Source organism: Tyto alba, unplaced genomic scaffold, assembly GCF_018691265.1.
Source record: "Tyto alba isolate M040663 unplaced genomic scaffold, T.alba_DEE_v4.0 Super-Scaffold_2, whole genome shotgun sequence".
In the NCBI taxonomy this organism is placed as follows: Eukaryota; Metazoa; Chordata; class Aves; order Strigiformes; family Tytonidae; genus Tyto; species Tyto alba.
The window spans coordinates 26226203-26239456 of NW_024881282.1; the positions used below are offsets into that span (position 1 = coordinate 26226203).

Below are 13254 nucleotides of genomic sequence, written 5' to 3' on the forward strand. Positions count from 1 at the left end.
GAAAAAGCGCTTGATTTGGTATATCTCACTCGAGGCATGCGTCTGTATTTTGGTTTTAAGTAGGTGTACAGCAGGTGCCTACGTTTGCCTGTACAGTTAATGGGGGGAGGATGGTACCTCTGCAGTCTCTAGGAGACTTGTAGCCCCCCAGCTTGGATGCCAAAAGTATAGCAGGCAGGATCTCACTAGGGAAGCCTTCCAATGCACCTATCAGTGTCCATCAGTTACGTATGGACTCTAGGCATGCACTTTAGGAAGACTGCTTCAGCACACATCTAGACAGATGGAACTACAAGATATATGGACTGGATTTCACCCAAAACTTTTATTCTGTGCTGCATAGCAATTATACAAACGTATCTTCAGGATTCTCCCATCCTCAAGGGAAACCAGAATAAGCTACAAATGTAACAGTGGCCCTTTACACCTGCAGCAAAACTGCATTTCCTCAGGTCCTCGTGTTGCAACGTGAGTGGGAAGCATTCAGTGGATTTCCAAAACTAAAACTTTCTCAGGTTCACACAGTTTGCAGGCTGAAAGGTTACAAAGTGCTGCAGTATTTAATTACCTCTTTAGATCTATATGTTACATAAACTGCAGTCTGTACTGCATGTAACTAACACTCTCGGTTTCTTACCTGTGTTTGAAAGATACCTAGATGCCCACAAGCAGGACGCCAGTTTACAAATTTAATACAGCTTCATTGGAATGATCTCTCTCCTCTGCCACCGCAGAGCACAGCCGATGACTGGGGCGAGAATAACTAATGATGCAGCAGCTGGGATTTTTGCAGAGTATGGAGCCAAGAAGGCAGTCAGCAGAGCTAAAAGCTGGCCAATATGCTGAGTTCACTGGAACAGGCTATCTTTTAATTTCTCCCATAATAGATGAAGGTCAGATGATTTGGACAAAGGCTGAACTTGGTCTGTTTTTCACTAAGTGATCCTGAGAGCTTGCACATCCCATCTACCACGAGACTTTGCCCTTTTTTTCTTTTAATCAACCCCAGCTCATTCCTTTCATCCATCCAAGCACTGCTTCTGAGCTTTGACCAGAATTAACAACTGCATTAATCAGTTTTTGGACTACTTTTGCTGCCTCCTAACAACAGAAGTGAGCATTGACTGATTTTACGCAGATCGCTAAGATATTGCTGCCCTTGTTTCATGATTAGGACGTGTTTATGTGTGTGTGATTCCTGTGCTAAACTCTGTGGGATGTCTCAGTAAAAACTTACCTCTGGTTTATTTTTGAACAAATGAGCAGATGAGGATCAAGGTAACAGGAAAATGCTAGGAGTTCTCATGCCTGGAGAAGTCACCCTCAAAGCCTATTTTTATACACATGTAATAAGAGAATTGTTTCCTTTACACTCCTGCTTGTAAAATAAGCAGAAAACATGTTTTCTCTACCCATTCTGCTGCGTCTGTTTGTTTTCCTAGACCAGGCATCCAATGTCTTACTTCTTTTCCCACTCCACAGTATTTTCTTAAAGGAATTACAATTTAAATATGTTAAATATTTGTTACATCTACAACCAGGAATTAATCTTTATAAAATGTAAGGGGTACAACACAAAAAAAAGTTAGTGCTAGATTTTCAATAGATTATTAAACAACTACTTTATTTAGTTTTTTTGTACTTGAAATAGTGAGATTACACTTTTCAACAGATGTTAGGTCCAGACTGCTGACTGCACACCGCTGCAGTTTTCCTCAGCAGTCTGACGGTCTCTACGGAGTCTCACACTCGTTGTTCTCATTTGTGAGAATGGGAGACATGAAAACCGAGTCCTAACTTGATGGCCACATCTCCTCAAAATGGGTGCCTAGAGAGAGTCATATTTCTATTCAGGAACCTAATTTCTCAAGGAACCTCAAGATGAGGCTTAGCTGAGAACAGTGACTGCTCAGACTGCTCAATATTAGAGCCCTTTGAGGGCCCATTTCAGCAAAGTGCTTCAGCAAGTGCTTCACTTTAAATACAAATAGCCTTAATGACTTACACATGACTGAAATTAAACTCACTCCTAAATATTTGCCTTAGGTATAGCTCCCTAAATATGTATTTAGCCTAGGTTTAGTTAAACACACTTTAAAAAAAGTGGCCGGCAGAAAATGTAAAGGAAACAGAACATCAATATGAGACTGATTTTTTAAGTGCCCCTATTTCTTTTCTTACTGACACTACGTAAGGATGGGAAAGGTTAAGATGATTTTCATAACTGAAGAACTAAAGTGACGTATTAGCAGCATATAGTGTGCCACAGGTCTGCAAACAAAGCACCCAGCCCATTCAGTGAGACCTGCGTGCGAAGCACCAGCGTGTGAGCAGAAGCAGAGCTCACCAGGGACAAGGAAGCAGTAGCTGAGGAGACACTTGCTAAAAATACGTACTTGAGATTTTTAAAACTTAAAAATTATTGAACAAATTGGAAAATACAAAGAAAGGACATACTTTTCGTTGCCTTTGCTGAACCCCTCCTATTAAAACAACAGATGAACAAGAAATCAGGAAATGTACATTTGCACATATTCACCGAGTCTGCTGACGGATCCCTTTCACAACCGAAGAGACGTTACTAGGTAAACATGACACAAATATTTTAATTTTTATTCAGTCCTCTGGAACAACACACATTTATTTATTTATCTTTACTTCAGCTAGAAGGACATTCCATTTATTTAGACTTTAATTAGCTCGTTGCTCTCACACGCTGAAAGCCCTCCGGGTCCAGGAATCCTTGTGGGGCTCAGTGTTCTTTCCAGTTGGCTTGCCAATCGTGAGGCAGTCTGTCGTGCACACTGTTCCTCTCACAGCTGTGGACCCCATCAGGGATATTGCAGATGGGGAGGGGGGAAAAACAAACTCTAAGCAAGAGTATAATCTCTTCAACACACAGACCTTAATGCAATTAGCTGTTTTAATTTTAAGAGATGCTGAGGTGCTCGAAATGTCATCACTTTTACACAGATTTAAAGGGGTCCAGTTGAACAGGTTGCCAGCACATGGCCATTTTTATGGCACACCTCCATAAAAGCGATGGCATAAAAAAATCAGGTCTTTGGTGTAAGGATTTCAGATCCTATTCAGGTTTATATAACAGATGGTCAGCACACCACACATCTCCTTGATGTGAATGGAAACATTAGTGCTATAGAGTTTCATCCATGTCTCGCTGGGAGATTTATTTAGCAACTGTTTTGTAAATAGTTTGTATCTCAGTGGAAATTGTGCTAAATCCACGAAAAAAAAAAGCGCAGTAAAATAAATATTACTGTAATCTCTCTCTCCCAATACTCACCTTTGTCCTAAATCAATCTTAAAATCCCACTCCAACTAAACAGCAGGAATTATTCTTGTGGACTACCAGTACCAGCAGTTACAAAAAGAAACTTAAGCAAGTATGACTAGGAAGTTTGTTAATGCAATTCAGATTCCTGAATCTTAAACCCCAAGCACTGTGTTATATTTTCCAAACCTCTCAAAACCTTTATTAGCGCATATGGAGTCTACAAAGTCTCTCAACAATAGATTCCTTTGTATTTTCCTAGCACGAAGGAAGCATCTGGATGAAATGTGAGTAACAGAAATGCACACAGGTGTAATGCTATGTTTGGATCTCATGCAGAGTTCTGCTCTTTTAGAAATGGGCTTAATGAAGTGAAGGTTAAAATTAGTAAACAAATTGTAAATTCAGGAAGGAGGCTTAGGAGAAGGGAATTACTAGTATCTTCAAATGATGCCTCCGAAGACTTTCCATATACCAAAGAATTCTACAGAATTTAAAAAACATTCAAAAAGCTATGTGTGTCAGTAATATGTGTAAGGTGAAGTTCAACTCAGCAAGGATAATTAGCATTAAAACCAAAACTAAACAGTTAAGCAACCATGTTCGCCTCTTTTCGAGCTCATACCAGTGTTCAGTCTGGTTATAAATAACCTTTGCAAGATAGCTGTCATGAATTCCTGACATAGTCAGTTCCTTAGCCTAAAGATCATCACGGTTAATGGGAAAATAAAGACAACAGTTCAGTGCAAGCATGAGCTTTGAAGGGCTCAAAAAATTCCTGTAATACATAACAGTGTTAAGCAAATCAATACAACAAAATGGTACATCTCCAGAGAACAAAGGGTAAAGTAGCGGACAGCTGGATTAAAACAGTAAAATAATGTATTTTGATGCACCTTTTATGAAGACAAACTCTTTTTTTTTGGTTATTCAATCAGAAGAGAAGCAGAAGGTTACACTGAAACTACCTCTCCTGAATCCAACCAAAGAAAAATGCTTTTGATTTTCTTTGTTTAATTGCTTACATTTCTCAGCTCAGCCAGCTGAGACATGGAAAAAAGTTTTCATGTAAAGAGCTGGCAAAAAACTACTTCATGAAGAAACATCAAATCCACAATCTTCATGCCAAAGGAATGGAAACCAGTGGAATTCAATGTATAGAAAGAGAAACGATCCAATTGTTTTCTTTTTAAATTCGGACACTGCACTGAACTGACACATAAGATCCAAATTTATTTATAAACTGCTTCACCTGGCAAGAAACAATAAGAAATGTATGTAAACCTGCTATTTATCCACAGTTGTACATCCTGCCCTGTCTTGTTAGGCACCTGACTTAAGAGAGACCCTACATAGGGAAATGATATTTTTTGTTTATTTATGAAATTCAGGATTTAGACAGCTTGGAGAAGAGATAGGATCAAACGACACAAGCAAGAATCTGGCGTGTGTCACTCAGGAACTTTTGCTGGTTTTCTCCTTTGAGGGATAGAGGGACAAATGGGAGAGTTTGCAAGGAAATGGAGCTGACAGACTGAAGTTGAATTTTCAAGCTGAAGCGCTTTGTCTTATTAGAATCCTCTTAATAAGCAGCAGCATCAAGTGCTTATACACTCATCTGATTTGTGTAACAAGGCAATTCTGAAAGACCAACACAGTTTCCTATGTGGTATTTAACAGTAAACTTAAATGTAACCCCTGCTAGCTCCTAACAGCTGCTTTGAAAGCTGAGTCATATTGCAGACTGTAGGCTCACTCAACCTTTGGCCTCCTTCAGAAAAGACTAATGATCCAAAAAAAAAAGTATCAGATTCCCAGTATCGGAAATTGACCTGTCATTACTGTATCCATACAGCGGTTAACGTAAAAAGTTACATGTGCAGTGATGCAACGTGAACGTTTCCTTTTCCTTCTCTAAAGTTATATACAGGTAGAATTTTCCACTCAACTACAGAATAAAAATTGAAAGGACATCAGAGGAGGTTCTTATTTCTTTCACCTGATTAAGGGCACAGCAAAATCACCACTTTTATTTTTAATCTATCTGAGTTGTGTTTTAAAAGCTCTCCTGGTATTCTTAACTGTTACTTGGTAGAGACAGAAAAATCAATTATTTTGTTTCTACTCTTCCTCATTTTTATAGTACCGCTTCCTTTCCATGCCTGTACACCTTTTTTGAGGCTGATCTATTTACTAGTAACCAAAAAGGTTTCAAAACTAGAACTTTTATCAGGTCCACAGATCCCTCTAGGAGAGTGTCTGAACATCAGCTGAAGCATCCGACTGGCAGATGACATGTCAGAAGTTGTAACATCTCTCTTCCCCCGCCCTTGCCAAACAAAAAATAAAATTAGGCTACAGGTATGTATTTTTAAAGAGCGGAAAGACATATCAAGGAAATAAGGTACTTATTTTAAAACATCGTGGGTATGTTTCAGTACTCTTAGCTTTTCACAGGTGTATTCTCCTTCAACTTGCCTTAAGAGGAGTGGTGCTGTAGCTGAGCTGTCAGCAGGGAGCAGGTACCTTGCTTTGGATGGTTTACTGCCTTCCCAGTTCGTACTTCCACTCTATCCCGTCATGTGCACACAAACTTACCCACAAGCAGTTCAAGGCAGGTATATTTACTGTCTTCAAAAGACCTGTTAGAAACCAAATTCTTCCTTGAAGGATCTTTTGCATCTACATGCTAGACCTCAGAGTTTATTAATTTAAAAGGCACTGAGTGCATCTACTATTTAAAGAAACCCATTAGGATGCATGAATCCCATATCCTTATACTCGAGTGAACTGTTGGGCGGACAATGCTGATCCAAAATGAACAAGCAATACCACCTGCAAGTATTTTTTTAAAGCCTGTTAATCACGTTTCCAAAATAAACTCACTGAACAGCGTGCATTTTTAAAATATATTTATTACATCACTTACAATATTCGACAGTAATGTTAAATCTAGCAAAACAACAAATTGCAACCAGGATGACATGGTCAAATATGAAACACAACACAGTATGATGAAACAATGGCACAAAAACGAAGGTGGTTTTCTTCAGTTGACTATATGAAAAAAACATTCATTGGCATTTATTTTTGCAAGTTTTACATTTTTTGTTGATAAATCAACAGCTTTATTTTTGGTTTCTTGCATCACACCAATAGAAAAATGGTATATTTTAAAAAGCAAATATCCAAGAGCTTTTCTTTAAAAAAAATAATTGTACGCATAACTTTGTAAAATCTTAAACTTATGTTGTAAATGTGCCAGTATTTACAATATCATAGTGCAACTAACAAAACGAAGAGGCCTTAGCACAAACATTGTTAGCTCCTCTTTCACTAGAGCCCAAATTCCAAAACACTGTATTGCAGGGCAAACCACAAGCTAATTACCTCATCTAACATCAGACAACAAGTACACACCGAATGCAGTACAGCTTTTTTCATACTTCACTGCTGAGGGTTGACTTAAGCAAATTTGAACACGATCAGCATGCGCAGCCAGAGACACTAAAATGCAGGCAGCGTGGATGTGCGCACCGTGTGTGTGTCCCTCCCTCCGCTGGCGTGTGCGCACACAACACGCGGATCTGCACACCCCCGCTTCCCGCGGGGAGAGAGGGCGCTCAGCCAGTCCGAGATCAGGTGCAAGGGCAAAGAAGCAAACCAAGCCAGTCGAAAGGCGGTGCAACAGCAAATACAGCTCAGACTAGCCTCTGCTCTGCTCGGCAAGCCCTGCTCTCCGAAGGGAGGCGCTTCCTGGGGGGTAGCACACCCGTTTCCAAAGAGTGTGACCCCCACTTGCTTGCTTTGCTCTGCATGCAAAGCTACGGCTGGCTGCATGCTGTAAGGTTATTTTTCGCTGATCACTCACAGTTACAAGTTCTCATCCCATCACTAACAGATAAACTGAAAGTGAAGATGAAATTAAGAACAATCTTGTATTCAGTTGTATGCCATTAACTGGATACAAGAAAAAGCACAGACAACATTAATCTAAGTTTTCATCAAGTGACGAGGTAATTTAGCACCACAAAGATTTTCTCTTTGTTCATTTCTCTACTGTTTCTGACAAACCAGTAAACTTGGGTTGATCAGAGGTTCTTTTCCGTATTACTCTTAATTCACTTTAACAGAGTTGGAGGACATTTTTTGTAACATACTGCAATACATAAAGTTCACACTGCAGTGTGAAGTATGAAACTGTAAAATCAAACACTGTTATTTATTTCAATTGTTATGCCACACAATCTCAACCCACATGTTCTTCAAGGCTGTTTAACATTATGTATCCTTCCTTATAATATACATTTATAGCCACAATATTAATGTCCCAGAATTTTCATTTGACAGCCATATATGCCCTGTGAAAATGGTTTAAAGAGAAAAATAACGAAATGTAATGTGCTGTCACTGAATTATTTTACAAATTGAAAAGCAATTTTCACATTGGATAATGAATGGTAAAGATTTTATTGATTTCAACAAAACAACTTAATACACTGCAGAGCAGTGCATTTCAAGAGGAGACACAAGTCTGAATACATCAAAATAATACCATTTCAAATTTATGATTAATGTTTTGACTGTGTATATAACTTTGTGCATAATGTCCTCTCCTTCCCACCCTGAAGTCAATCATGGTTTTGTTACTAACTTCAGACTGAGCAGAACTTAGCCCTTGTTTGTATATGAGATCTCTTAAAATTGTAGAGACTTCCTCATGGGAGCTGCTCAGCAAGTACAGGTTGGTGCAGCTTCACTGACCTTAACAGAGCTATAGTGAACCCCACCAGATGAACATCCTCCCATCGATATATTTTCCCCATGTATTTGTTTAAAGCCACAAATGTGACATAACTGTACATGGGTTTCAAAGCCATTAACCTATGTATGTGTATGTGTGTATAAATATAAACACACACATTCTGTGCTTCACATGTGAACGGTTTGTTGCATAAGAGAGGGAAAAAATAGATTAAGAAAACCCCCAGAAAGTTGCAGAAAGCATTAGGGAAATAATCACAAGGACTCATAAAGCTCAAAAGAAAGCAAAGCACTTACAATCTATACAAGACTCTTCAGCTACATCATAATCACCTTAGAGTAGGCACAAATAATGCAGCATACAGCGAACTATAAGAGGTTCAAACACTATAAAGTTGCTTAAGCTATTACCTTATTTAATGAAGTTGATGAAATCTAGGGACAAACTAAAACTTGTGCTGTCGCAAGCACAACTACAGCATCAAGAAACACAATTTCAGTTTCACCCATAAACTGGAACCTTCTGGTCTTGCTCAAAAGAAACATTTCATTTCTGCTCATGTATAATGGGAATTACATTCCACACAAAAGGGATCCCAAAGTCTATAAACAGTGTACCTTTTCAATCGCTATGGGACTTTCCTTCCTTAAATGAAATATTAATGATACATATTGCCCCTGAATAGCCCCTTAATACAAGTCATATGTTGAAATGATTAAATGTTATGGACTAGCATATTCTTTGAAACAGTCTTGATGGAGAACTTGCTATGATAACAATTACTGATATAAGGTCCATTTTTCTTTTCCACAGCTAAGCGAAGCTGTGGGATTCAGGTTTGCTGGCGATCTGTGCTCCCTGTGCAGAACAAACATTCCTAATAAACTGCCTAAAGCAGCAGTAGCCGATATGGGAGAGGGGAGGAAAAATAAATTCCTGGAATGTATTTTCTTTACAGGAAAAAACGCTTTTCAAAATGCCAGTAAGTATTTTGTTCAGTCTGGTGGAGTCGTCTGAATTTCTGGAAACTGATCCCAATGCGCCTTTTCGTAATACAAATTGCTTGGGATAAAGTAATGAATTTTACAAAGACATTCCCCCATAACTAGCAAAAACGCAAGTAACTTCACAGCTGCAAACCTTTTCAGTAGAACAGGACAGCCTTAGGATCAGGGCATGGGGGGAGGACTGTTCCTATTGTCGGGAACATTTTTAGATCTGAAGTCTGAAGCAAGAATGGCAAAACATGTATTTCAAAGGGGAACGACCTAACTGCTTCAGCAAACCTGCCAGATCAATGACTTTCTCTCCAGGTGATACTGGAACCAAGTATTGAAAACAGAGAAGGTAAGTTTTGTATTCTGCTGCCCTTTTGTTCTCTTTGCAAATATCCTCCATAAAGAAAATGTTAATGATCCAGGGAAGCCGTAACATCACATGCCAACCTTTTCCAGGTGCTGAATTTTATTATGGACAGATCAGTGTGAAGGAATTATTTCGCTACATTTAAAAGTTGGTATGTGGCAGCTGAACATTTTCTGCTATTAAGTAAAATCTCCTGTTTTCAGAATATATTCAATCATTACTCAAAAATATAATCTCCACAGATTTTTGTTGAAGATCAGAATCGCACCGATTTTTAATTCTTAAATCATTAGTGTATGGGATACTGAAAGGAAAGGTATAAGACTGTAAAAGCGTGTGCTCACTACATTACGGGCTTAAATACAGCAGATAAATTTTAAAGCAATATGCAACATACGATGAGAAATATTGCTATTATGTAAATTAGACTAAGATTCTCACAACAAAGCAGCAGAAAACAAATAAAATTAGTAGCTATTTGTTAAGCAACTGGTTATAATGCGTGACCTACTTTAACACTAAAGGAGTTTTGCATATTCATGCTGTACAAAACGATCACCTCTAGAAATTACGAAAACAGAGAAATTAGGTCAATAGAAGGATGATTTACAGTTCTACAATTTTTGCAGGCTTTCATTTTAAAATGCATAAAATGTCTTGTTACAGCAAATAAAAAATGATGCTCCTGTCCTTACCATAAGTGAAAATAATCACTAGTTTCTCAGGCAAAATGTGTTTTTCCAAAAGGTGTCATCATATGTGTGTCAGATGACACTGCTAGCCAGCAGGCCCCCATTTTTCCTTTGTTAGAAATCTGTCCATATTTACTTGCAACACACGGATGATCAGTATTAACAGCTCTTGCCAGGTAAAACATTCACGTTGCCTGTGAATACCCTTCTGTTTACAGTCATCAGATGGTAATGCACTGAACAGAACTTGAACACTGCTTTGAAAGAATTTACTTTTTGTCCTGTGACTGCATGGGATTTCTTCATTTTCTTTTCATTTAGATAAAAAGACTAAATTTAGAGTGTTCAGAATGTGCATGTTGGGATCAGACAGCATGCTGCAAGCAGTTTAATGGGGCAGGCTTTTTCTTTTCTGCATTTCACCTATTCATTGGCAAAAGCAAAGTATTCATTAACTGTTCATACCAAAATGAATAAAGATACCTATGGTAAAAACAGAACATATAATCAGCACCTTAGATGATAAAAAGAGTGCTATTCATAAACGTGCCCACTATGGATTTGTGCGTTATATTCACCTAACCCAATCTTCGTTCCTTAAAGTGTGCACAATGCTGTTTTCTATTTGATGGACATATTCAATGGCCCGCTCATTACAAATTCTTGCATTAAAATGCAGTGGCAAAGCCAAAAATACCCCTCCAACCTAGAATTAATTTGGCCCCATGTTTTCAATATTAAATATGCAAAACTCTTTTGTGTGATTCACTATTACTGTAAATTAGCAGCTATTCTCTTTAAAAATGTTAAACCTTCACCAAATCACAAACCATAAACATTGTTCCATTTTCTCTTTTACACTGAGTCTCCTACTGAATCCATATCATCCGAAGAGAGTGGGCGATACAGGTCCTGTAAGATGAAGTGCAGTATAGATTTGTTTATTTGTGTTTGATTTGTTGCGCTGCAACTGTCTTATATTCTTTTTGCTACTGTGGACCAGAAGATATTGTTTAACATAAAATGCACATATTTTATACACTCTGATTTTTGGCTCAATGACATATAATTATTTTTTAATCAACAAACAGAAGGTTAATAAATAAAGCTGGAGTTTCAATGCGCAAGATATTCTAAGAAGCATTTATTTTTTTATTCGATTCTTTCCTACTAAACGCTACTAAAACAATATTTATCTGTTCTGGAGAGTCTCCTAGCTGTCTGGAGTCTTGGCAATATGAATTTAATCTTAAAGGGAATATTTTTCCCTTTTTGCTGTTTCACAAACAGCAGTAGAAAAGTAAGTGCTTACCTTATATAAGGTAATCAAAACTTGCCACCCACTGGTGATGTAGCATGGATCCAACACTTGAGCCCCAGACTGCTGACACTGAATATTGCCATTACCTATACTGCACTGACAATGGTATCTCTTTCCACAATTTTTCTCTGTGTGTGTGTGTGTGTGTGTGTAAAAAGACAGCATGTAAAATCCCTCCGTCACCGGCTCTTTCTGACGGTAGCCAAGCAACCAGCTCATGACAGCAGAGGGAGAGTCTGAGTGCGTGGATCCACTTCATTTTTTCAACACCCACCCTGAGCATCCTCGGATGGATCAGCTAATCCTCAAATGCCAGGGGTGTTAGGGGATGATACATTGCCCTATCCAACCGACACAGCACAACAGTCCTCTCCAAGATACACAACAGCGCTGAATGAAAGAGAAAGTCCAGCAAAGAGAAGTGGCACAGGACAGAGCACTATCTTTTTAAGGTGAATTAAGCACAAGTGATGGTTTAGAGGGGTGCCAAGTAGGCAGGTGCCCAGCAGACCTCATAGCCAAGCTCTGTCACCTTTAAGGTGTTTTGGGGGAGCCTTTAAGTATAAAATATATTTACGAAATCCAACAAAACAAGACAAAATACAAGAACATGTAAGAATGGGAAGGCTGATGGAGTCACCTTTAGGGTTGACCTTGGTTTGGGGCTTTTTGATTTTTTTTTTTTTAAACCACAAGAAGATAACAGACAAAAAATAAACGTATCTGAAAGCTATACTATACAACAAGCACTACCTAAAATGAATACTTTACAAATTTCAAATTTACAAGGATCTCAGTAATCTATGCACATTTATGTTTTACTTGCAGGCATGATATAAAGGGGATTTAATTCCCTTAAGGGGGTTTTTAATCCCCTAGAATGCTTATTTTGCATGTATTCTACCAATGGGCATGTGTATGTACGGTAGCAGACATATTAGACTGTCAGAGTGAAGATCAGATCTTAAATACATTTCTGTTTTGTTGTGAACAATCTAGACAAAAGCAGAATTTTAAACAGACAAGACCATCTCATTCTGAATACTAGCTAGTTAGTTAATTATTAAAATTTCTTTTACGCACATACAGATTGGGAATTTCTAACATACAGTACAGAAGAAAAAATCTTTTGATTTGCTAGGGAGGGTAACACCCCAAACTTTTGAAAAGTGTCTTCCAGATGACTGCTCACTTCTCTGAATATAAAAAATATGCATTCAGGACTTACAAAGAAGATATTTATGAGAACTGACTTTAAATATTTAGGGAATATTTTGGTGCTTATTTTAATAACCCTATGGCTGTTTTAAAGCAAAATCATGCACAAGATTTCAGGATCATTCTCTGCTTTTTCATATACTTTTAAATATTTGAAGTGCTTTTAAAGTTTTCCTTTCTTCAAAAATTGTCCTTGCCTATAATTAGCCAAAGAGCTGTATTTCTGAAAAATATGAGGATGGTATATTTAATAATTTACATGGATAATAAAAAGACAAAACCTGCTGAATTAATAAGACTTCTTGGCCACACGGAACTAAAAAAATCCTTATATACTTAGAATTCAACTTCTTTGTCTGATTAGTCAAGAGGCACCTTGAATCCTATTTTTTATTATTCCATAGGTTGTAATCTCTAAGGAAGTAGAAAAAACATTTAAAATAATGGCAAGCAACAGAAAATCAGGTATAAAGTATAGAATGTGTCCACCTTAACTGAAGTAATGACTCTGAACACAAGACAGTGGGAAAACCAGCTCATAAAGTATTATAAAGTCTAGTTGAATAAAATATGGGGGTTGCTGTTATGTATATTTATTGTT

At 37.9% G+C, this 13254-nt stretch overlaps 1 protein-coding gene across 4 annotated transcripts in view; it reads right to left on the bottom strand.

The window, feature by feature from the left end:
- DCLK1 (doublecortin like kinase 1) overlaps positions 1-13254 on the bottom strand; it is a 246736-nt gene that overhangs the window by 47177 nt on the left and 186305 nt on the right. Inside the window, exon 7 of one of the 4 annotated variants that reach the window (XM_042792602.1) lies at positions 6188-11026. The exons of the other annotated variants lie outside the window; for them this stretch is intronic. Coding sequence (XP_042648536.1) covers positions 10970-11026 — 57 coding nt within the window. The 3' untranslated portion in view covers positions 6188-10969. Of the gene's footprint in view, positions 1-6187; positions 11027-13254 lie in introns of those variants that run through there. 4 annotated transcript variants of the gene reach the window in all.